Source organism: Temnothorax curvispinosus, unplaced genomic scaffold, assembly GCF_003070985.1.
Source record: "Temnothorax curvispinosus isolate PA1 unplaced genomic scaffold, ASM307098v1 QBEX01014078.1, whole genome shotgun sequence".
Lineage (NCBI taxonomy): Eukaryota > Metazoa > Arthropoda > Insecta > Hymenoptera > Formicidae > Temnothorax > Temnothorax curvispinosus.
This window is the reverse complement of record NW_020223858.1, coordinates 477043-499936: the sequence shown is the minus strand read 5'-3', so window position 1 is coordinate 499936 and position 22894 is coordinate 477043. Positions and strand designations below refer to the sequence as shown.

The window sequence follows — 22894 nt, the reverse complement described above, 5'->3', positions numbered from 1 at the left end:
CGGATGAACGGATAATGGAAAAAAATTTTCGTTGTCGTGTAAATATACGGTAGTATCTCTTGATAAGAATATAGCAATCGTCGCGAGGTGCCATATATATGGCCTGCTCTGTTTTACAAAGTCAAGAGTGGAAAGGCGACATACCTTGTCGTCAGATCGAAATCGAATTACGTAGAAATTCGCACGAGCGATATTGAAATCGTACGCTTTACGATTTGCGCGCGCACGGGAAGATTATGCAAAAGAACAAGAAAGAGAGATGACGAGTTTGCAAGCGTGCTAGAATTGAAGCCATTATAATTAATCGCAATCGTTATTGGCCTATCGACCTGTCGTTAATCGCGTCGACAAGCGCTGCCGTAAATCGACGTAAATGCGGAAAGGTAATTATCCCTTTTCCTTTGCGAAGTGCATTAGTGCTGTCAGTGCTACGAACAATTTCAGATAGTGATTAACTGTGTCACTTGACTAATTGTAGAGTAGCAGTAATGATTCGATATTTATAGCTTATTTACATAGTACATTTTTTTGTATTATAATACAAATAATAATAATAAATTAGCTACGCACGTTATACATATGTAAAACAACATAGGAAAGTCAAAGGCTAAAATACGAGCAGTAAAGGATATTATTGTTAAATTAGCCCACAGTTTATTTCCATTATCTTTACTTGACTATTCTTTGTAAGTTGTTATTTTATTTTATAGTTATTTTATAACTTTATTGAATTTTTACCTCCTTAATTCTATAACTTCTTTACCATTTAGAATTGTTTAATTTTCATTCTTCATATTTTTAATGTTTTAATCACAGAACTATTATATTTTTATTTCTTAGTTTATGACTTACATTAAACTACACAATTAATTGGACTATAAGGTTTAAACCAAAACTCACATCTTCACTGAACTTATTAGACTAATAATTGTCGTCTCCAAATGAAAAATAAATTTTTTAACGTTTTTTTTAACTATTGACTTAAATTATTTTGTTTGATTTTAAATTCAACGTTTAAAATATCTTAATTTTATACTCGCGACAATGTCTCTGACCTTTTTCATGGTCTCTTATCGATCTTACTTACGATTCGTATTTTTTAATCCATGAAGTTATACCTATCTTTATTTATATCTTTATATTATGTTAACTCTGTTTACGTGTAATCCGTTTTATATCATATTGTTTACCTTTTAATTCTCATATTCTTTGTTTTAATTATTTATTGTGTTGAAGAAGAGACTTACGATTAGTCGAAACGTCTACAATGTTTCTTCTACCTTTGGACAATAAACTATAGATTAATTTAACAGTAATATCCTTTATTACTCGTATTTTGGCCTTTGACTTTCCTATATTGTTTTTACAAATTATAATCATAACGCTACAATATGATTGTTATTATACCAGTTAATACACTGAGAAAAAAAAATCGTTGATTCAAAGAAATATTATTTGATTTAACTAAATGCAGCGGTCACGGGCTGTCAAGCAAACATTTGTTAATTCAAAAAATATTATATTGAAATAAATTCAGAATTTCTTAATATTACTCACGTATATTTGATTTAAATATATTAATATTTGCATTAAACAAATCACTACAACTAAACGAGTTTAGTCAAATTAACGACATTTTTTTCTCAGTGTAGTATCCTGAAATCGCTCGTAGTAAAAAGAAATTTCAGTGTAAAAAATGCTGAAGCAGCTGAAGGCTCATGATGTTGTAATGACGCGTTGCCGAATTTTCGAAAATAGATTCTGCGATGGGCGTGTTGTGAGGACGCGCCCAGCTGCGCACGATCCAAAGAATTCGTGGGTCAATATCTTGCAGCTGCACGTTTTTGGGCGCCGGGTGCGTGTGTGGTTTGGCGACCGTAGAAAATGCGGAAAGATCGAATTTATCTTTCCCATCTCGCGTGAAGTTGCCACCATTAAACAAGATGACTTTTGAAAGAGGCTTATTTCGTAGAGAACAAAAAAAATGATAATGGCAACCGAATAAGAAGAAAATATCTTACGTGTGTAGTTTTTTTTAGAAAAAAAGCATTGGCAGGAAATTGTTGGCTGGCGAAGAAAAACGTGTGCAATCGGGAACATTAATTGCCGTTCAGTATGCCGAGTCACAAAGAGACCTCACTACTTGCGATTCGTCGCAATTCCCATCTATTCTTTTGCAGAATGAAGTAGTTGAGCTGTAATATTAATGTATCAGTGAAAAGATACGTTTTTAAATATTACAGAGAAATTCGATAACTGAAAGCGCGTATTAGATGGCTTTAATACTTCCGCGTTTATGGTGTTAATAAATAAAACAATTGTGCATCAGGAGTGGGCGACAATATGTAAGCCATTTTCAAAGTAGAATACAAGATTAAAGAGACAAGATGGCGTGGGGAAGTGGGACAGTTTCGAGAGAGAAAATGTGGTATAAGGTCTCAACGAGGAATGGAATTCAAGAACTCGGATCGATTCAACAACTGTATATCGAATACGAATAATACGAGAAAGTACCGGCTCCTTCAGTAGTACTTCGATAAAGTCGATCGTCTCCCACGATCGTTATCGTCATGTTCGAGGAAGAGGTCTCCCACTGCGAAAGTATTCGATCCCGCGATTTTATTTCGGTCTCGCAACATACTTCCGATACGTCTCGCTACGTCCGCGGAAATGTTATTATAAGAACCGTCCCGTTTCTTCGCCAATCAATTTCACATCGTCGCAAAGTCGAAGCATCGCAGAGAAAGAGAGAGAAAAAGGGATGCGAGTCCTACCGATCTGTCGCGAAAATGGAAAGTCGCAAAAAAACGCGTGTGCTCCAGGTGCGTTACCGCGGCGCTAAGGATCTCATCTTCTTTTTCCTGCACGCATCTTATGTTGTTTTAGCTGTAAAAAACAGCTCTAAGCGAATCCGCATCCTGCCATATCGATATCACAAACGGTGCATCACCGAGATAATACACGTCTCTGTTTTTGTTCCAAATTATTTTTAAATATTGTAAAAGGGTTTTTTCAATTTCATTGAACACTCTTCCTCTCCAATATTATATTACTTGTTTGAATTTTTGAAATTGTGTTAAATTGTTTTATATCCCTTTTTATGTAATTATTACAAACAAGTGTAGTCCGTAACGCGTCATTCCCGCATTCAGATGCGTAATACATAATCTGCAGATTAACTTACTTTATCCTAAAATAACCTCACATAAAAATTCAAAAAATTCTGGTGACCGTAATTTTTATAAAGCTAATATATGATAAGATTAATGTACATGTATGAATATCGCTGCGTCATTACAGTTCGTAATACATAATTTATGTTTGCATATTTCTATACCGTGATCATATAATTATGCTGAGGAATAAGAGAGCTAAAGTATGAAAAGAGGATAGCAGTGCTTGCTGTGTAGCAACAACAATGTTAATGCTTTTTTAACGTGCACCACAAGAAGCACGCTCGTTTGCGCTCAGCTCATAATAGTGCCGCTAATCTATTCTCTCTATTTTCCACCCTCGGTGACTCGAACCACCTCCGTGTCTCCACTCGTTTCGTTCGGGGGCACCTCTCTTTCCCTCTCTGGCGCGCTGCGCGGCTTATGGGGAGGGAAAAAAGCGCGAAGTTTTTCGACACGCGATCGGGCGCGAACGCACGCATGCACGCATGCATAACGAAGCCGAGGGAACGGCGACGTCGAAATAAAACGGACACGGAAGAGGACGGCTTTGGTAGGCGAGGGCGTCGTCGCTTTTATGCCTCATCCAGCCATTCGTATCTATTGAGGCATAAACAGAAATATGCACGTGCTTTCTATTTCGCGAGCGTACCGCTATCATCGTCCCCAAGTGTTGGGCATTGATGTCGAATGCGCCGAATGCGTGTAGTTTAGTGATGGTTTGCGGAAGCAGCGGGAAGAGGATGGAGTTGTTGCTTATATCGGGGGTAACACGATAGTCTGCGGTCGCATCTACATGCGGTTGATCGCTGCATACTGGCAAGACGAGGGCATACAAACGTGTGGAATGTTCATCGGATATACTCGAACGGGAATCACGAAAAAAAGATTGAGTATATTTTCGATGCAAGACAAATTTCGGATATTGCGCGCAGCAGTACATTGTATTTCTTTAGTAAATGCGTAACGAAACCACGAGAGAAATAACACATCCGCGTGGATGATCCATTATTTTGGACTGTTTTCATATTGCGTTTCTCGCTCATAAACGAAGTCTCTCATCTCGTACGAGATATCGCGATGCGTTGTCCCGCGCGGACGAGAGATTGTGTCGAGTTGGTTCGCCGACGTTTTCTGCGTTATTTGATTTAGTCTTGCAACGGTCTAGATACTCTCGTTTGCGAAACGAAATGAGAAAGTTAGGAGGCGAAGCGTGGTCCTCTGCACTTTGGTAGATCAGCTTTTCAGGTCCCAGGACGTTATAGTTCGACAGATGCAAACTCACAAAACGAATTTTAGACAGATAGATTAGATGGAAACGTGTAATTGTGGATTGGAAAATCACGTGATGCTGGTATGCAAGTTTCCCACACAAGTATAGAAAAAATTTTTGCCATAAAACAATTTTGTCATCATATATGTGTTACAATCTTGCGCAGTCTACAATTAATACATATGAGATTAACGCGCGTAAAAATATCGAAAACCCTCACGCGACCTTATAATTATCACTTATTATTTACTGTTATCTTATTAACTTTATTTTTTTATATTTCTTCGGAATTATAAAGGAGGATAGCTCCAACGCGTTAATTATAAGGATTAACATTAAAATAACCGTCAACTCCTCTAATATATGGCCCCTATAGTTTATATGCGATTGAAAGGACACGCGATAAGTTTGGTGACTCCATGTATACATGCGTACGTTGTGCGTGCGTGCGTGCGTTGCATGCGCCCTTATATGATACAATATAATGTCCGGCTTTACAATGTTCCATAGTGGAAAGTGTAAGGCGATAATAACGCACTTTAGCGCACGATCAATTGGATTAGTCGATATATACGGTTGACTATTATTACGGGACAGTTCGTACCTCGAAACGCTGTCACGCTTCGTTTTATGGAATGGCATTCGCTATGGCACGCGTGCGCACGCACGCCGCTCTTCTCTTTCCCGTCGATTTTATTCTCCGCCCTTGGGCACGTATCCAAAGTGACATAATGCGGATCAGAAGGGAAGACAATGCAAGGACGATCCATTCATTATTCATCCGGTGGTAAATTTTAAAGATAACCGAGCTTTGTGAAGCAAAATCCGTTCGGGATATCGTATGTGTTAGAGAAGGATTATTATCTCATTGTTTTATTTTAATATTTTACCTGGAATTTATATATCTTTACGTTTTCTTGATAATTAATATATACATATATTATATATATATATATATATATATATATATATATACATATTATTCTATTAAATTTTCAGGTATAAGTATAATAATAAGGAAACTTTGTATTATTTTAATTTTTCTAATTAAATTGTTTGATTTTTTAATTTTATATTTTGCGAATTTCTGTTCTCGTATTTCATGAGTTCTGTTGCTGATTGTATAATTCTATATAATTATTAGCACAATATTTTGCAATTAAATAAAAAGAGAATACCTATTATATACGGAAAATTTAGTTGTGAGCACAAAAAGGTAGAGATACGATAACTCCGTATACATATTATTCATCGATTGGCTCTCGCCACGTAACGATACAACTGCACCCGGCCGCGAAAATCGCGCGGATCCCTAGACAATCGGATCCTTCTGCACGGTAACGAAAAATGCAATTCAATTACGGGCCAGCGGGGACAGAGAGAGTCCGCAACGCGGATCGCTGATGCAGCAATTAGCGCGAGTAAACGCTCGGCGGAGCAACTTGCATTTCCTATCCATCGCGGCAACAATTCTGCCGAGAAAACGACCGATAATTAGACGATTTATCACTCGGGCCCGAGCTTGCACCGCCGCCACGCGCCGCGCGCCGCCGGTCGGGTGGCCGACCTTTTTCATTCGTACAATGAAAAAGAGAATCGCGACAACGAACATACACCATGCTTGGACGCTAATAAAAGAACAATTGTCAAAACAAACCGCTTACGCAAACTGCGTGGAAATAAATTGTTTTTCGGTAAATGATAAAATGAAAAATTATAAAGAATTATGCAATGTTTCGAACTTAATTATAATACAGAAGATTTTCTCGTTTTTATAAATGTTTTTAATAATATTTTTAATAATAAATAATAATAGTTTTTGTATCACAAGATATGGATGTTCAAAATAAATCTTCTAATGGAAAAAGATGAAATAATGGCGATGATAAAAATATTAGCAAGAAATGTTAACTGAGACGTGCAAAAACATGATATTCAACTCTTTGCGATTTTAATTAACACGCTGTTGGTTTTGTAGATTAATTTTTCTCTATTTCTGTCGAAAATTATTCGGAAATGCGGATATAAGAGAGAACGAACTATACATATCTGGAAGAATGTTTTGAGGGTAGTGGTTAACCAATAAAGAGTAATTATAATTATTATTTTATGTTTGACGGTCTAATTTGTCGATCGTATCGCGTTGTGATTGCGCTCGACAAAAATGGAAAAAAATTCCGTTCCTGTGAAAATCGAACTCGTATATTCTCGACGTAATTTGCGTACCGCCGATTAGATCGCGACCAGGCTTTACCTTCGGAGATTTTCATTTCGATACAGTAACGTTCTCGCGGCGCGAATTTTCGCGGAGATATATCCAGCTTCGTTCGCCGTTCGATTTTCGTTCGTATCATCGGAGGTTCATATCACGGATCGTAATTTCTGGTACAGCTCATGTACGTATTGCCGCGATTATATCGTCGACGGTGTCTGTCGAACACGCCCGAGCAAATTTTTATCATTGACATCTTGCGTGGATACACATTTCACCGTGCTCGACTTTGAACGATCGCCGCGCGATCGGCACCAAACGGAATTTCAATAATCAAAATGTAATTTTGAACCGTCGCCAATACGGATCCGAAGGAAACTTTTGTCATTGATATTCCGAGTGAGAATGCATAGTTATCTAGCCTTAATTTGAACGCTTGCCAATCGCAACCGAGGGAAACTTTTATTATCGATATCTTGCGTCACCGAATGCACATATTAGTCAATTCAATTTTGAAACTTTATCGATCGGTCGCAAACGATATTTTTAATAATTATGAAAGTCAAATTCTGTAAATGACAAAAATCAAATTTTCCAGACAGAAATTACTTTTTTAGATATTACATGCTTTTTTTAGATATGATTAATTTAAGGGAAAAATGCAGAAGAACCACACTTTATGCTATTCGTTTAGGTCGTATTTTTAGCCTTTTAAACATACGTGTAGAAATCTGTCGAATCTTCAATTTTCGTTAATGGCCCCGAGCGGATGATGCACATTTTACTTCACTCAGATCTGATTGGTAACTCTATTGCGTTATTGTTTTTTGGACAACCGTGGCGCTATCAACGCGATGATAACAGCTTGGACGCTTTATTCGAGCCGACAAAGAGCCGATAGCACACGGGAGTGTTTTCACGGGGCGCGCGCCACTCGCGATGAAAATCGGAACACGAGAGGCCAGAAGAGGAAAATCGGCACCTTTGTACACGGCCACGGCAGGGCGCGACCATGTGCACCGGGGTAAATATCGATTCGTGGTAAAATACAATCAGTTTCAGTCGCGTTGCATACGTCACTGATCGACGTATATACAATCGATTCATACGGTCGCACGAATTCTTCGTAACAAATCGTAACGAGTTACACGATTTTAGATTTTTGAATGATTTTATTAATTTTACTCTAGTAAAATGTAAGATAAATGTTTGAAAATATACTTTGAAAAAAAAAGGTGAAATAGCTAATATGTTTGAAATTTTTTAAAACGAAATAAATTGTATTTAGTATTATTAATTGTTTATGTGTTGTATTAATATGATACTACGACGGGCTAACTAAATATTATGCAGGAGATAAATAATCTTTTTATGTGGAGAATACAAAGAATTATGAATTTAAAAAAAACATCGTAATCTATATATTTATATTATCTTCAGAAAATCCAAAAAGTTTAAGAATTATACATCTCCTTCATGAAGAATTATCCAATTAATCCTAACATTATACAAAAATATGCGGATTATTATAATTTTTTACACAAACTAATGTATTGTTCCTTCCCTTTAGTTTTTTCTTTTTTTTTACAAAGTACAATAGATATGTGTGTCAGAAAAATTTGTGTATGTATGTGTATATTCACGTTAAAAGTACAGTATGCTTTCTGCAGGAGAGTCTAGAATCATATTGACGCATTTATAATTACACGGTGCCTCGAAATGGATACAACTTTTAATTAAGGCATTCTTCCGTACAGCGTTCGTGTTACAATGAAATAAATCAATCGACAAGGGAGATGAAGAGCGCATGGAAATATCGAGGCATTCGAAACATTTCAATTCCCTGGAAAGACGGAGTATCCGCGATCGAATTATCTTTTTAATCAAGAAGGTCTCGGCTCGCTTAGGTTTGCAAATTCGGCGATCGCCCCGAGAGGGAAGAAAATTTACGCCGCGGTCGCGGGACAATTCCTCTCTGTTTCTCTCTCTTCCTCTCTCTCTCTCTCTCTCTCTCTCTCTCTCTCTCTCTCTCTTTCTTTCTCTCGCTCTCTCTCTCTTTTTCTCTCTTGTTAAAATTCAATCTAACGTTGTTGGTAACGCGTCTCGCGCCCGCTCTCGAGCTGACGGTATACGAAATCGGAAAAGGATCGCGCGAATTTTCAGAATTTCATCAAAAATTCAACGGGATTCTCCGGAGCTTAAACTGATTCCGTCCCACGTGGCCGCGATCGTGGCTGCCGCCACGACGTCGTAACATTTGCTCATTTAATCGGACGACGACCAGACATATCACGGAGTAAAAAAATGCTAATTGTCTAATAGTTATTCTGAAGAGGTTCAGCATTATGAATTTATCAAATTTTCCTCTTACTCGCTCTTATATATGTACCTATATTTTCATTGTAATTTCCTGGGATAATGTCTATGAAACTAACTGTATTAAAAAATTATTTTTCATGAATAGTGAAACGGTATTTAATCTCGTTATACAATTCTTTATACTTATTTCTAAATTTAGAATAAAAATAACCAACGTGACCAATATCTATTGTTTCTCTGCATATTTATTAAAAATAACTGTTACTTGTAATTTATTGGGAATGGCTTAACTGCGATACGCTATCTGGTGGCAAAAACAGAACTAAAAAGAGTAGGTCGCCGGCTGCCACATAAATAAATCGAATTGCGGCATGAATAAGGCGTCGAATTGGTAAAATTGCATATTTCACTTATGGGCAGTCTCATTTTAATTACTGAAATTTATAAATAAGCACATACGTCGTATTGTATTGTGACAAGTGACCTACTCTCTCCGGCCATTTTGCCTTGGTGACGTCACGACCGCCAATCCCAATTACAATCTTTTGTCGAGTGTTTTTGCACTTATTTATTAATTTACTATGCGCTTCTATTTATGTACACTTTTTATCGTACGTCTCTTTAATATTTACATGTACTATTCTTATTATGTGCTTAAAGGGATTATCCTTTCAGGATGTACTGAAATTCTCTTTCTTCCTGTCTCTCGAAAAACCAACCGGCATTCACGTGAGATGCTTTTGCAGTAATCCAAACTTTGGGTGCGATATGGCGAACGCATCGACGCTTAAATTCTCCGCGAAGAACACACTCTCCCTCTCTTTCTCTTTCTTCTCCTCTAGTTACCGCCCACGGCAATGAGGAGCCCGACGCGTCCGTACATTTTTCACTGTCTTACGGTCCTCCTGCTATAAATCTTCTCCCGTTCGAGATAGAAGGAGATAGAGAACAGAATCTATTTGCGGATCTATTATTCATCGTTGCGCATTGTCCGGTCCCCGGACGGGCTCGCGTTTCGCTCGCTCAGCTCGCTCGCACGCTCGTTTCCGCGCGCTCCTCGACCTCTCGCGAGCTTCGCGAACTCGCGGATCGCCGATCGCGAGTCGGAGCGTGAGCGGAGGATTTCGTTCACGTCTCGAAGACGATCCTACGAATGTAGGCGAAACGAAAAATCGGTCCCACGGAGAACTTACGGGCGCGTCGTGATTCATGCACAAGCCTGAAAAGGGGGACAGCGGGAAGGAGGTTGACGGCAAATGTAAACGGATCTTATCTCGGTCGATGAAGCATGCCGCTCGATATTCCGATATATACATATACACACACACTCACACACACCCACACACACACACCCCACACCCCCCCCCACACACAAAATATATTTGTATATATGTATGTATGTGTATCTGTGTATTTAGATACACGCATGCACCATACACACACACCATATCGCGGATATCGAGCTCGGTATAATGGAATTCCTCGTTATATAAATTTCGGTGCACATTTTTCCCACCGCCCATCGATCTCTTTTCTCTCGCGCGCCGTGGACTCCTCCCCATTTTCTCGTCTGCTCTTTCTCTTAAAGTGCGCGGTACCCCCTTGCGCCCGACGTTTTATTCTACCCTCCGCAACTCCATCGTTCGTACCATCCGGGCATCCCTCCGCCAACGCCGCGACGCAGAATCGCGGAACGATTTCTCAAACGTTTTCTCCGAGAAAACGAAATTCCATCGATAAAACCGCCGGTGCGCCATCGCTTCTCCGAATGATTTTAACTCGCGGAACAAAATGCACTGTGGTGATAAAAAGTGATCCTCCCCCCTTCCCTTACCGTTTTCCTTTCTCCTCTGTGCTCCTGTCGATTAACTGTCGTTCCATTCGCGCACTTCGATCGTGAGAATAGTGAGGTAGTTATTCTCTTCCGAGACTCGATGTTCTCTCCCATTTTTTTTCTCTCCGACTGTATTACTCTTATCTCGCTCCTCTTCCCCTATCGTGATTGCGCTTTCTTATTTTTTTTTGTTTGTTCTAATAATCGAGTAATTCCGCGAGTTTATCGCGTTTTTTTCCGATCCGACTGTTCGACAACTCTTGGATCGCTCATCACGCGCAACTTTTTTCCTCTCTTTGTTCGCCTGGTGCGCGCGCGCGATAACCGTCCAAAACGGTCTCGTTCAGCGAACTATTATCACAGGAGCTTGGAATTCGGTAACCGCGTGCATGATTTATCGGGCCGGAAATGGAGTTCACGAGGTTACGCGGTTGTACCAGGCTCGACCATAAACAATCGTTGACGTCGAAAAATTTGGGCGCGCCAACGATCGGGTGCATTTATCGGTGAGGTCCGGTGGCCCCGTTTTGTCCGCACACCCGGTACCACATCTCTCCCCCACCTCCCCCCTCTCTCTCTCTCTCTCTCTCTCGCTTATGTATTATGCATTGGCGTCTCTGATATCAGTGCAATGTGCGCTATTGATTTAACGCTACTTACGTATGCGCGTTAATTTCGTTATGCCACGCGTACCAAATATTTTGCGCGAGACTACACGTTCCAGAATATATTAAGGCTGAATGGATTAATTATGCTGTCCTTGCACAAAAATCCTAGCTTCGATTTGTTCGCAAAAGATAGTACTTCATCTTTTTTTATTTCTATTTATTTTCTTAATATGGATTACACTAATTAGTTACTAAAATTGATCCTGTTTTTATCTTCAATATATACATATAAAATAGGTCTGTTATATCCTGCATGTTGAAGAAAAGAATATTGAATATAAAACAGGATCATATATATAATAATTAGATAGGAGAAAAATTTGGTCCATTATACAAGTGAAATTTCGCTTCAGACTAAAATAATTTTGGAATTAGTTTTATTCCGCAATATAAAGATAATCTTACCAGAACGAGCTGATGATATCTCAAATTATGACGTAACAACGTTTTAAAGTTGGAGATATGTACGAAACTCTTCAAGTTTCACACAACACGGTGTACCATTCACTCTAGTATTCCATTACTCCGAATATATTGCGTAACCGCAGCGGCAAAAAGTGATGCCGAGAGATACTCCGTGACAGCTTCGTCGTCATGTCGTCGCCGTGCATTGTATAAAGCCATATCCATACATGAATACGCATCGAAGTCTGGCTTGCATAAGCAAACGATTAAAATTATTCCTACAGTTTAATTATATGATCTAACAGCAGCGGAGCGAGATATTCAGATTATAGTTAGCCGTTCCACAAGAAGCTTGCTTTGATACTTTTCCAAGCTCGCGATTTTCATTTACTATCTTTACATGCAAGGGCTCATAAGCTACATTTAAAATCAACTACCTTTCCTGTACAAGATCACGCTTGTATCTCTCATTCCACCGGAAGATGCCGGGATTACGTTATCCATTCCAGACTTGCAGAGCTGAATGTGCACGTGACGTATAAAGCAAATCGAGAGCTCCGTTCTCGCGCCGTGTGCATTTTCCGTTTATCGTTTTTTCTTCTTTTCGAGATTTCCGCATCACCGAGCGACCCATCTCGAAATTCATCCGACGGGAAAAGGAGGCGCGCGCGCGCACCAATCCTTTCGGTAAATAATTTTCACTGGGCGGAAGGGGCCGCTTAAAGCCGACGGGAGCAGAGATTTTCTCCGATTAATTTCCGCCTCTGTCCTCGTCGTCCGCTCGCGCTCGTCGCGTTCCCGCGTGGTTCTTAGTTTCGAGTCCACCGGGGCGTATCATATCTCCTCCTGCCTCGCGTTCCCCTGGTTGTCATCATTTTCCTCTTCCCCCCTCCCCGCCCCCGCTTTTTCCTTTTCCTCTTCTTGCACTTCTCTCTTCCTTTTGTATTATGCATTCAGGTTATTCGTTATTTATAAGTATTGCCCTTAAACTTTTTGAGACTTTATTGCTCGCGGAAGTTAGCCAACGCCGCGGGTAATACAAGTATGATTTATCCTCGCCTCGTCTCTGACCTCGTTCGTGCCGTTTCCACTTGCAAAACGCGCGACATTTTCAGTGTCAAGAAACATTTGTTATCCTCTCTCGATTTTCGTGAGGCTCCGTGAGTTTGAGGTTTGACTAGAAGTGATTTTGACGTATTCTTTTTGCTCTACTAATAGAGTGCAAATTTAGAAGTCGAAAGCAATCTTTGATACATCGCGAGAGCTGTCAGAAATAAGAGAAAATATTTCTGCGCGGTTTTAAATGTGGATGGAAAAGAATTGTCTGAAGATAAAGAAGGAGAAAATATTTATTTTGATCCCGGATAAAAGCGTTTTTTTTTTATGGCACTTCGATAATATGGCGTTCAACACGGTAGTGTCAAGTAGTTTCTGTCACGTCGAACGTGACGTCAGAAGTCGATGCCAAAAAAAGGGCGCTCTTTGATTAATTTCCGTTTCTCGATCTTCCGCGCAAAACGCGTCCGGTTATTTTCGGACTCGACGAGGCGTGTTATACACTCGACGTATCATTGCCGTCCGCTGTACCATAGAATTTGCTTTCGTCATCAGAACTTTTAACAATTTACGGTTATTGAAATCGAAAATGCATTCTATGCACTTTAGACACTCGCAAACACTCGTAGGTTTCTTGAAAATTGTAAGTTTCGCGTTTATATCGGCGCGTATCTATTAATTCGATGAAAATTTTAGCATCGTCACTGTCCCTGCATTAAAGCTGTCGAGTAATGATGAATGGAGCGTTGGAAAAATCAATCAGATTAACGTGAAAAACTCATTCCTTAAGTAGAAGATACAGTGATTGCGCACAACCGCTCTCTTCCTGAACGATCGGGGGGAGAGAGTTGGTAGATTAAGTTGACGTGAATGGAGGCGAATCGGTGAGCATGATGTTAAGATAAAATCTGATTCAGCTTCTTTCCCTCCAATCTCATTCACGCATCTTCGCTACATCTCATTCTGCTCAGATAGGACGCGCGCGGTCGCTATACGATAATTGCCGCTTACGTGATTTTATCTCTCTCGGCACGGAAGAACTCGAGGTTCACCAACAAAAAAATAGTGTTTTATGCCGATTAATTTCCATTTCTTCCTATCTCTGTCGCTCTTTCTCTCTCTCTCTCTCTCGCTCTCGCTCTTGCTCTTGCTCTTTCTCTATGGCATGCTCATTCGCGCGAACGCACGAGCATGTTTTCGAGTCCGCCGAGGCATATTATACCCGCGACGCATCGTCGTGCTCCGCCGCCCCCGCCGCCATCATCCCCTTTCCATTTCTCGTCCCCCCCCAAGCCACCCGTCGTCCCTCGTTCGCCGATCCCGAATTCGTTATAACCAGCCGAGAGCCACGCAACCGTAACTTCGCAGGATACGATGTACGCTACAGAGAGCTCGACTAAATCAAATTTACAAGCTGCTGAGTGTTTCCCTCCCTCCCTCCATCCATCCTTCGCTTTTCCTCCTCCCCGTCTGCAGCCGCTTTTCTGTCGTCTCTCGCCCCCAGTCCGGCATCCTCGGTTCTCCGACGACTAGGTACTAGGTACGTGTTCCGGCTTATACTGCGGCCCGAACCCCGAGAACCGCTATTTTCGTCAGAAGTCATTTAAAAGTTTTTCGTGCCGCCGTCTGCGCGCCGAAGTAGACTCTGAATTATTTATTCGGTGCCGGCTGCGCCCGGGCGTGCACGCGTCGCGTTCGTCGGGGGTTACAGTCATTATTTCTACGGGGAATCGCATTATGTGCAACCGTGTTGCAGCACCTTTTCCGCCGGGCGAGATGTAGGAGACGAGGCGTCGAAAACTTTTATGGGTATCCGATGGACGTCATAGAGCCACTTCCTTTACGTTAATCGGCTGAATATACGAAGCGGTTATTGCTATTGTATATTTCATCACATGGAAGTAACTTGGGAGAAAGTGTATTACTATATATTCCCTAAGACGTTCCCTCCGAACCACCAGAGCATTATCGAACAGTAATGTGATCGAACTAAGAGATTAGAATGAATTATTTAAATGATGATTATGAATTATCTAAAATATTATTTGAAATCAACAGGATTGAAACGGTTTATTAATGATAGAGATACAGGAACAGAAATATAAAAGATAAAAAATAAAATGAATATGAAGAATGCACAAAATACGGTTTGAAAATAACTGTGAGTATAATATTTATGCATTTGCAAGAAATTTACCTACTGCAATGATATTACAGATAATATTAATACATAATCGATTGCTAATTTTACCGAATAATAATATCACCGGTAATAGATATAATTATGTACATATGTCGATAGGAGGAAAGGACAAGTTATAACAATGATAATGCTGAATATGTGCTGAACTGTTGTAAATAGTGCTAAATTTCAATTGACAGATAGTTGTAATGCAAATAATTTATTAACTAAAAATATGATAATATGAAAATAATGAATCATCTTACCATCGATAAATACCATTTTTTATATAGATATTCATGTAAATAGCATTATATATGCATTTTATTTACTAAATTTTCTATCATTGCTATATAGCAAGATTATGTTACGTTAAATATTCCAATGATTATCTGTAAAAAAACATTACTTATTGATAGAATTCATTATACGATACGCATTACACGAATTACTTGAGAATAATTACGTATTATTTTCAGTCTTTGTGATTAAAATCATAATAAATTATCGCTCAGTTTCCGCTCAGTACATCATGAATCTCTGTTACACAAATTATTATACATATTTAGAACTCATCGTCCTGTCGCGCTATCTTACTAATGCGATTAAATCTTTCGTTTATCAATCTTTCAATGATGAATTAATCTTTTAGATGATCGAGTTAATCAGTATTTATGAAGCGGCATTTCCTGAGTTCGAGATTATTTGAAGATTATTATGAATTATTGTAAGGTATAAGCAGCAGATTGATGGTTGTACGTAGGATTGTATAACTGTGTTGATTATATAATCGTCGAATAATAACCGATTATGAATAGTACCTCAGGTATCGACAGTTTACAGACCGTTATCGGTATTCGCGGATAATCAATACTTTGTTGAATGTCATGATATATATATATTAATCAAAGAAATAAAAAGATTGATGGCAATATGTATTTTGCTAGATTAATATTGTTAATTATTACAGAATCGCATACTAGTTAATTCGCTACGAGTATATGTTTAATGTGCTTAATCTTAATCGAAATAATTGATCAATTTTGACAAATGTGTCAATATGAATGAATTGACAATGTATTGAATAGCGTAAATTCGTACAATATATTGCCTGGCATAATCAAATAAACCGACAAAGTACAACGATCTGACGAATTATAATATCGGTTATTTCCGTATTAATGCTCGCAGCCCTGTATTATTTACCTAGTAGAAAAAAAATCGATATCTTTCGACAGATATCGATGGAAAAATCAATAACGTTTCAAAATAAAATGAAAAATTTCTTCGGCAGGTTATCGTTAATATGAACGGATATCGCATCACCGTCTTTAAGTAGAACGCGTGTAGCATGAGATCACGTTCGCGTTCTTTCTGGTTGTGCAAACGAGTAAACTTGGAAGCACGCACGATTAGCATATAGCCGGATACACTATGAAGCGTATATGCACGCGCATACATATGCATCGCATAGACCGGAATTAGCTTGAAATGTTTAATTGAACGAGCATCATCGACGTGCAAGTCTGTTCGCCGTCGTCGATTGATGTATCGCGTAAACATGGCGCTTACCAAATCGGCGCTCACCTTAATAATATTGGCAAGCAGCCGGGAGCAAGAGCGGCCGGTCAAGTATTTTTGCGGTGTATAATCCAATTTACATTCGATAATGTAAATTAAAAAGCAGTGTATATAATTAACATTATACATATTTTATTTCCAATTAGTCAATTAATCGATCAGTCGCCCTATACTAATTTTTTCACACGAAACGTGAAAATGAGAGGAATTAAAAATGGCCAGCAATATAAGTTACTCGAAAACAATTCGTTTTATTTGTTAATATACAATTTCTTTCTTATATGCAACGTCGCAAAGGGAATTTATATTGTACGAATTCCGTATACGCGTTATAGACGTGGATCGACGTGCGTGAGGATGAACGATGGGAAGAACGGAGAGGGAGAAAGCAAAAATACCTGGTCCATGATAAATGCCCCGACACCCATCACGGCGCAACGACATCATGGCGCGTCCCTCAAAACTGAGCTACAATGCGGCCTCTCGTAACCATTATGCTAAAATGCAATCTCCTGATAACCGCAGCCGCGCCATCGCGGAGCTTAATCTCACCTATCTGTACAGCCGTCGGGGAACGGAAACAAAATGGGAATGAGAGACCGGTTCCGCCTGGCCGGATGATTCGGGATAAAGAGGGCGGCATTGGGGATGCAGAAGGGATGGCGGAGAGAGACAGAGATCGAAATCGAGAGAGAGAGAGAGAGAGAGAGGAGGAGGAGAAGAGAGAGAGAGCGCGAGAGGACAATGGTGGCCGAGACTGGAGATACGAAAAGAAATAAATTCCGCAATCGATAAGCGTCCGGTTAAACGTCAAAGCGCGCCGGTGTGGGTAGACGAGGCACTTTCGATCCTTGACAAAAAACACAATCGCCGATATTCAGGGGATATAGAGCACGCGCGCTTGCTTTGCCTCCCTTTTTCCGGCTGGCCCGCATCTTTTTTCTTTCCTGGCGGAAAGTCGAGTCGATGTCGGAATATACGTTGTAATGCTCGCGTTCTCTTTAGATTCGTTCTCCTTTCCTCTTCCTCGCCTCTCTCATTTCCTTCTTCCTTTTTTCTAGAGAAGCTCCGCAATTTTACTATATTGCTAATAGAGATATCCGGCCAAAAATTATTTCCGACTGCTTGAAGGATTGCAAATCTTCCAAATGAGATATTGAGTGCTACCGTAGTGAATGATTTTCTAAGTTATTAACATAAGATTTTACATAGGTTTTATTGTTTCTGTCTCATTTTATAAGTGTGAACAAAATAGAATTTATAGATACAGCATAAACACAATTTGCGTTTTCTATTTCATATTTATATTTAACATTTCAAATTTACATTCATAGAGGTTCAAATTTCGTTGAAAGAGTTTAAAATAAACGCTCCGTATGTATGGTTTATTTAAAAGTAGTACAAGTCAAATATCGAAACGAAATGATTTCATCCTATTTACACAGCGAACATAAATGCACTCATGAACGACACATGAATGTTGAATGTTGAATGTCGAATGTCGATATCACTGTATGTTCCACTGATGTGAGAAGTATGACCCATTTACAGATACAAATGAATTGAATCAAACTGAATTATAATTTAAGATACACATATATTTATTATGATAAATTGCAGTTTTCTCAAAATTCAAAAGTTATTCACCGTGACTCTCTTACGTGAGAGCTATTTATTTTGAAGATGTACGACCGAACAGGAATATTCACGACTCCACTCTGTTCTGTTCCGAAATAAACAGCTCATATATCGACCTCGTATTTTCCGTCATGACGTAATAATTCGCTTAGTTATCGACAGCCATTGCCACGACTTAGTCAGTGGAGGAAAGAAGTATTCCCCGAGAGTGCCGGCAGCGAAATCGTTCGGCGTTTAGCTCTCTTCCGCGGAGCGTTCGGAAAGTTTAGATACCTCTTCGGGATCCTCTTCCAGGCGAGCGAATAAGCAGGCATTAAAGGCTTAGACCAGAGATCGAATTGGAAGTACCTACGTATATAGCGTTCCTGCACCTTTCCTTTCCACCCTCTTCTTCCTGCAATTTCTTTCTGTCTCTGTCTCTGTCTCTGCGTGTGTATATATATATATATATATATATATATATATATATATATATATATATCGTGTGCGCGCATGCTCTCGCTCACTCCGCTTCTTGTTCGCCATCGTTCTGTAACGAGGACTAAGTATGATCGCACTGGGATAGGTTGAGTATCGAGAATCGCCGAGATCCTCGAGCCGGTTCGCAAGACATACCGGAAGCGGAGGATCGTCGTGCGATCGCATTCAAGTCAGCGAGATACTCGCCGTGACCAGATCAAACCAGATCAGGTCAAGCCGGACCAGTTCGTGAAGTTTACATTTTACTACCGGCTTTACTTGCTTTTTTTTCAAGCCGTGAATAATAGATAATCGTAATGCGGTGATTCCGCGTGACAGTCAGAATTATATTCATAACAGATCGGGGGGAACGGCGCTTTTGCTTTCCCTTCTGCGCGATACGGTTTAGAACATGTCCATTTCCTGTCCAGCACTTGGCGCGTGCACACATACACATACGAGAACAATGGTGCGCTTTCACGTGCAAGTGCACGCCTGAATAAGTATACGACTATAATCTATGATTGTGTATTTACGCAGCTATATAGACTGGCATTATTCTCATTCTGGTATTAGACGAACATTCTATTATTCCATTACCACCGGTTGTAATTATGACATACCGTTAATGAAGAGCGTTATAACAAATTTCATAGTAATTGATGAATTGATAGGTACATATGTAAATAACTGATAATTAGAGACGGGGAAATATTCTATGTAGGAATTAACTTTGTAACGTACGAAACATAAAAATTGTATAAACGTAGCATATAATATGTATTGTCACACGTTTAATATGTAATGTACGTCTGCCATTGTTATGTTGGAAACATTTCAATTTGACGCCTGAAAGCACGAATCTGTAATTTTACATTTTAATGTGCGTTACGCTCTGTCGTCTATGATAATTTCAACATTTTTGACTACTATTTTTTGGGATTAATGTGGACTTTGTCTTTTTTTTCCAGCGTCACCGAATCATCGCGAAGCAGTCCAAGCTGAATTTCGACGTTTCCAGGGCGCGTTCGGTGAGTCGACATTTATTTCGTATAATTAATACGCCTATTAATTTTGCGCACGCAGTTTGTAAAATGTGTAGTAAATTCCGGTAATAGCGTATTTTATAGTCGATAATCTTTGTCAACAATTAAAATATAATTTTACCTTCACTGAAATTTTATTGGACCGAAATTATATGGAATTTTATTTTCGTACGGCATCTAAGAATTTTAATATTTCATATCTAAAGATTCGAGCTTAAAGTAAGAGAGCATCTGTTTGTTTTTTCACCGCAATATAATTCGGAGAGTATTCGTGCTTTCGTGCACAAGAGATTATTTCTCTTTTCCGTGAGAGAGATATTGTCCTGTTCACCAAGCACCTCGTCTGCAACGGTCCTGTTGTCCGATGCGTTCGAAAACCTCTCTCCGTGATTACCTTCCGCGGTGTCCCTTTCCACTGGATAAAGAAACGGGCTTAAAATCGGAGCCGAGCTTAAAATCGCTCTGCAGCGCGAGCCCCGCCGACCTACAAGCTCGTTCTGTCGTGACAGGAAGCGAGAACGTAGGAATGGCTGAGGTTAAGTATCGAGAATCGTCAAGCTACTCGACCGATTTCGTTCCAAAGATGAAAGCGATACTCTTAATGGAGTACCATTGTCTGATTTTGTCCAAGTTTCGTCCGGTGACGTTCCTCCTCCCGGCTCAACCGAGCCGAGGCAGTCGCTGTTTTATCGTTCGGGATTTCGGGTTCGACCGGCCACCGCTTACAAGGTGATCCGCAAGACGAGGGAATTGCTCGAACCTTCGGCGTAATTAATGGCTTCATCAGTTCGCCCCGCCGACTAATTAATTCGCCGTCTCCCGGAGACATGTCACGCTCTCCCGCGAAAACTTTCCCTTCGGCTTTTCTAATACGGGGATTCGAATATTAATCGACCGGGCGTGAGAAAGAAAAAGGGACTTGTTGCCGAGGGCAATGATTGAAATTCTGGTTTTATGGCAAATATCTTGTCTATGATGGCAGAGATTTTGTTACGTATGTTACAAGCGAATCTCCATTTTGATGAGATCCGAAAGATATACGTACTGTAAAATAACTTCAAAATAAATAAAGAATACGTGCTTTTATACGTGTTGCATTACAGGCTACTACCATGTCTACAATATAATGCACATGTAAAATTTTATAATCCTGATCTTGCTTCAAGCTCTTTGCGATAATATAAAATCAGCTTTCTTGGGAAAAATTTTAGCTTTGTAGCAACATCTTAATATCAAACATCTTAATATGTAAACAAGATATACGTCTTGCAAGGAAATGTATTTAGAATGAGATTTCATGTATTTATATAGCAATGTATTCAAAGCTCCTTGAATTAGGCGAGATAAGTCAATCGTTTGATAACGCTTTTGCGAGAAAAGCGTCCGTAGTATGGTCGAATTGCATAATTATTAATTAGTTAGCAATTCTATATAAAACGAGAATGCCAGCACATGTTGGGTCACGCTCACGTAAGAGGCGATAATCTGCGAGATTCATTAGCACGTTCTGAATCCAATTTAAAATCTCTCTCTCTCTCTCTCTCTCTCTCTCTCTCTCTCTCGCAGTTTCACCGAATTTCCCGACGCTGAGCTTCCCGCATATGTATTATTATGCATTATGCATATGTTTCCGGTCGCGCTTCAATGCACGTCCTGACGACTGTGATTCAAAGATACATATCTCAGATATGTATGTATATGTCTCAGAACTGCGAATATCAGAACCAGAGGAGAACATTGCGCATTTCTTGAAATATCGATATTTTGTAGTTACGAATTATTACGTATAAGTTTCAACGACGTATTATAGTTCACGAAATCGTGTTCTTGAATCAATGTTAAGTTTGTTCTCTTCTACCAGGAGCTTTTATTTTTTCTCTTTCTTTCTAAGATATTTAACATTGAAAATTACAGTGTGGAAATTAGTTTACAGTAAAATTATCGAAAAATTTGAGGAAAAGTATGCTGGATGATCAATATATACGCTTCGAACATTAATCGAAGCTTTGCTAAAATTCGGTCACCTTCGAAGAACCATCGCTCCTCTACGCGTTGATCCCCAAATTTATCATCGTCCCGTCGAGATGACACGTTGATACTTTTTAAATATTCTGAAGGAAAAATCGCGGCGGGCATTAAAAGGAGATCTCCAACTTTCCTGGAATGAGAGATGGGCGTCGAGAATGACTCGACAAAGCGGAAAAGGGGATCGACGAGAGGAAAAGGGAGGTAGATGAGTTAGTTGAGAAGGTTACGGTAATCCAACGAGCTCATCGTGTAATTTCCCATAAGGCGGCGCGGAGCAGGCTTGTATCTCGCTTTTGTCGAAACTTTCGGCAAAGTATATTTCGCCACCCCGGTATCTACGCGTTGATCCGCCTTTCACCAGCATTTCACATCGTTTGCACCCTCTCGAGTCTGTTTGCAGTTCCACTTTTCGTTTCAACTGATTTGATTTTTATTTTTGTATTTGTAATTTGTTCGCGTTTTTTCTCGCTTAGATTTCAATTCATATTTTATTATTATTATTATTAATTTATTTGCTAATATTTCTTTTCTCATTTCATTTGTCTCGTGTCGAGGCGCGGGCGTCGGACGACGCAATTTCGCGCGCGTGTCATAAGGCTTAATTAGGCTAATGGATATCCGTAATTGATGCAACGAGACTGCCCACTCGAGTGTTGAATAACGTCCGTCTCCGACCCCGCCGCGCCGTGATATAATTCGTCCTCTCAGCGAGAAGCCCCCGTCCGGTCTCGTGAATTTTTCGGTCGTGCGCTTGGCGGATCTTAGGATGCATTATTCAAAATTTATCTTGTCTCGCGAGTTACGAAGTTCCATACTACGCGTACGGTATATAATGTGAAAACAGGCAACTTCTATCGCGGATTGAGCCTGAAAACTAATATGAAAATCTGAATAATCAGAAAAATATGGAATGTCAAAAGCGCTGATCTCGAGATTTTTCTAATCCCCTTCGATCTATCGCAAAATTACAAGTAATATAATTTAGACTATTTCTTAATCTTCTTGCAATTCTCTGTATGA

General features: G+C 39.6%; 1 protein-coding gene across 1 annotated transcript in view; it reads left to right on the top strand.

Moving 5' to 3' along the window:
• Positions 1 to 22894, top strand: part of LOC112464296 (insulin-like growth factor-binding protein complex acid labile subunit) — a 210445-nt gene that overhangs the window by 111922 nt on the left and 75629 nt on the right. Inside the window, exon 3 of the mRNA XM_025031211.1 lies at positions 19772 to 19831. Within this exon, the coding sequence (XP_024886979.1) occupies positions 19772 to 19831 (60 nt within the window). The remainder of the gene's footprint in view (positions 1 to 19771; positions 19832 to 22894) is intronic.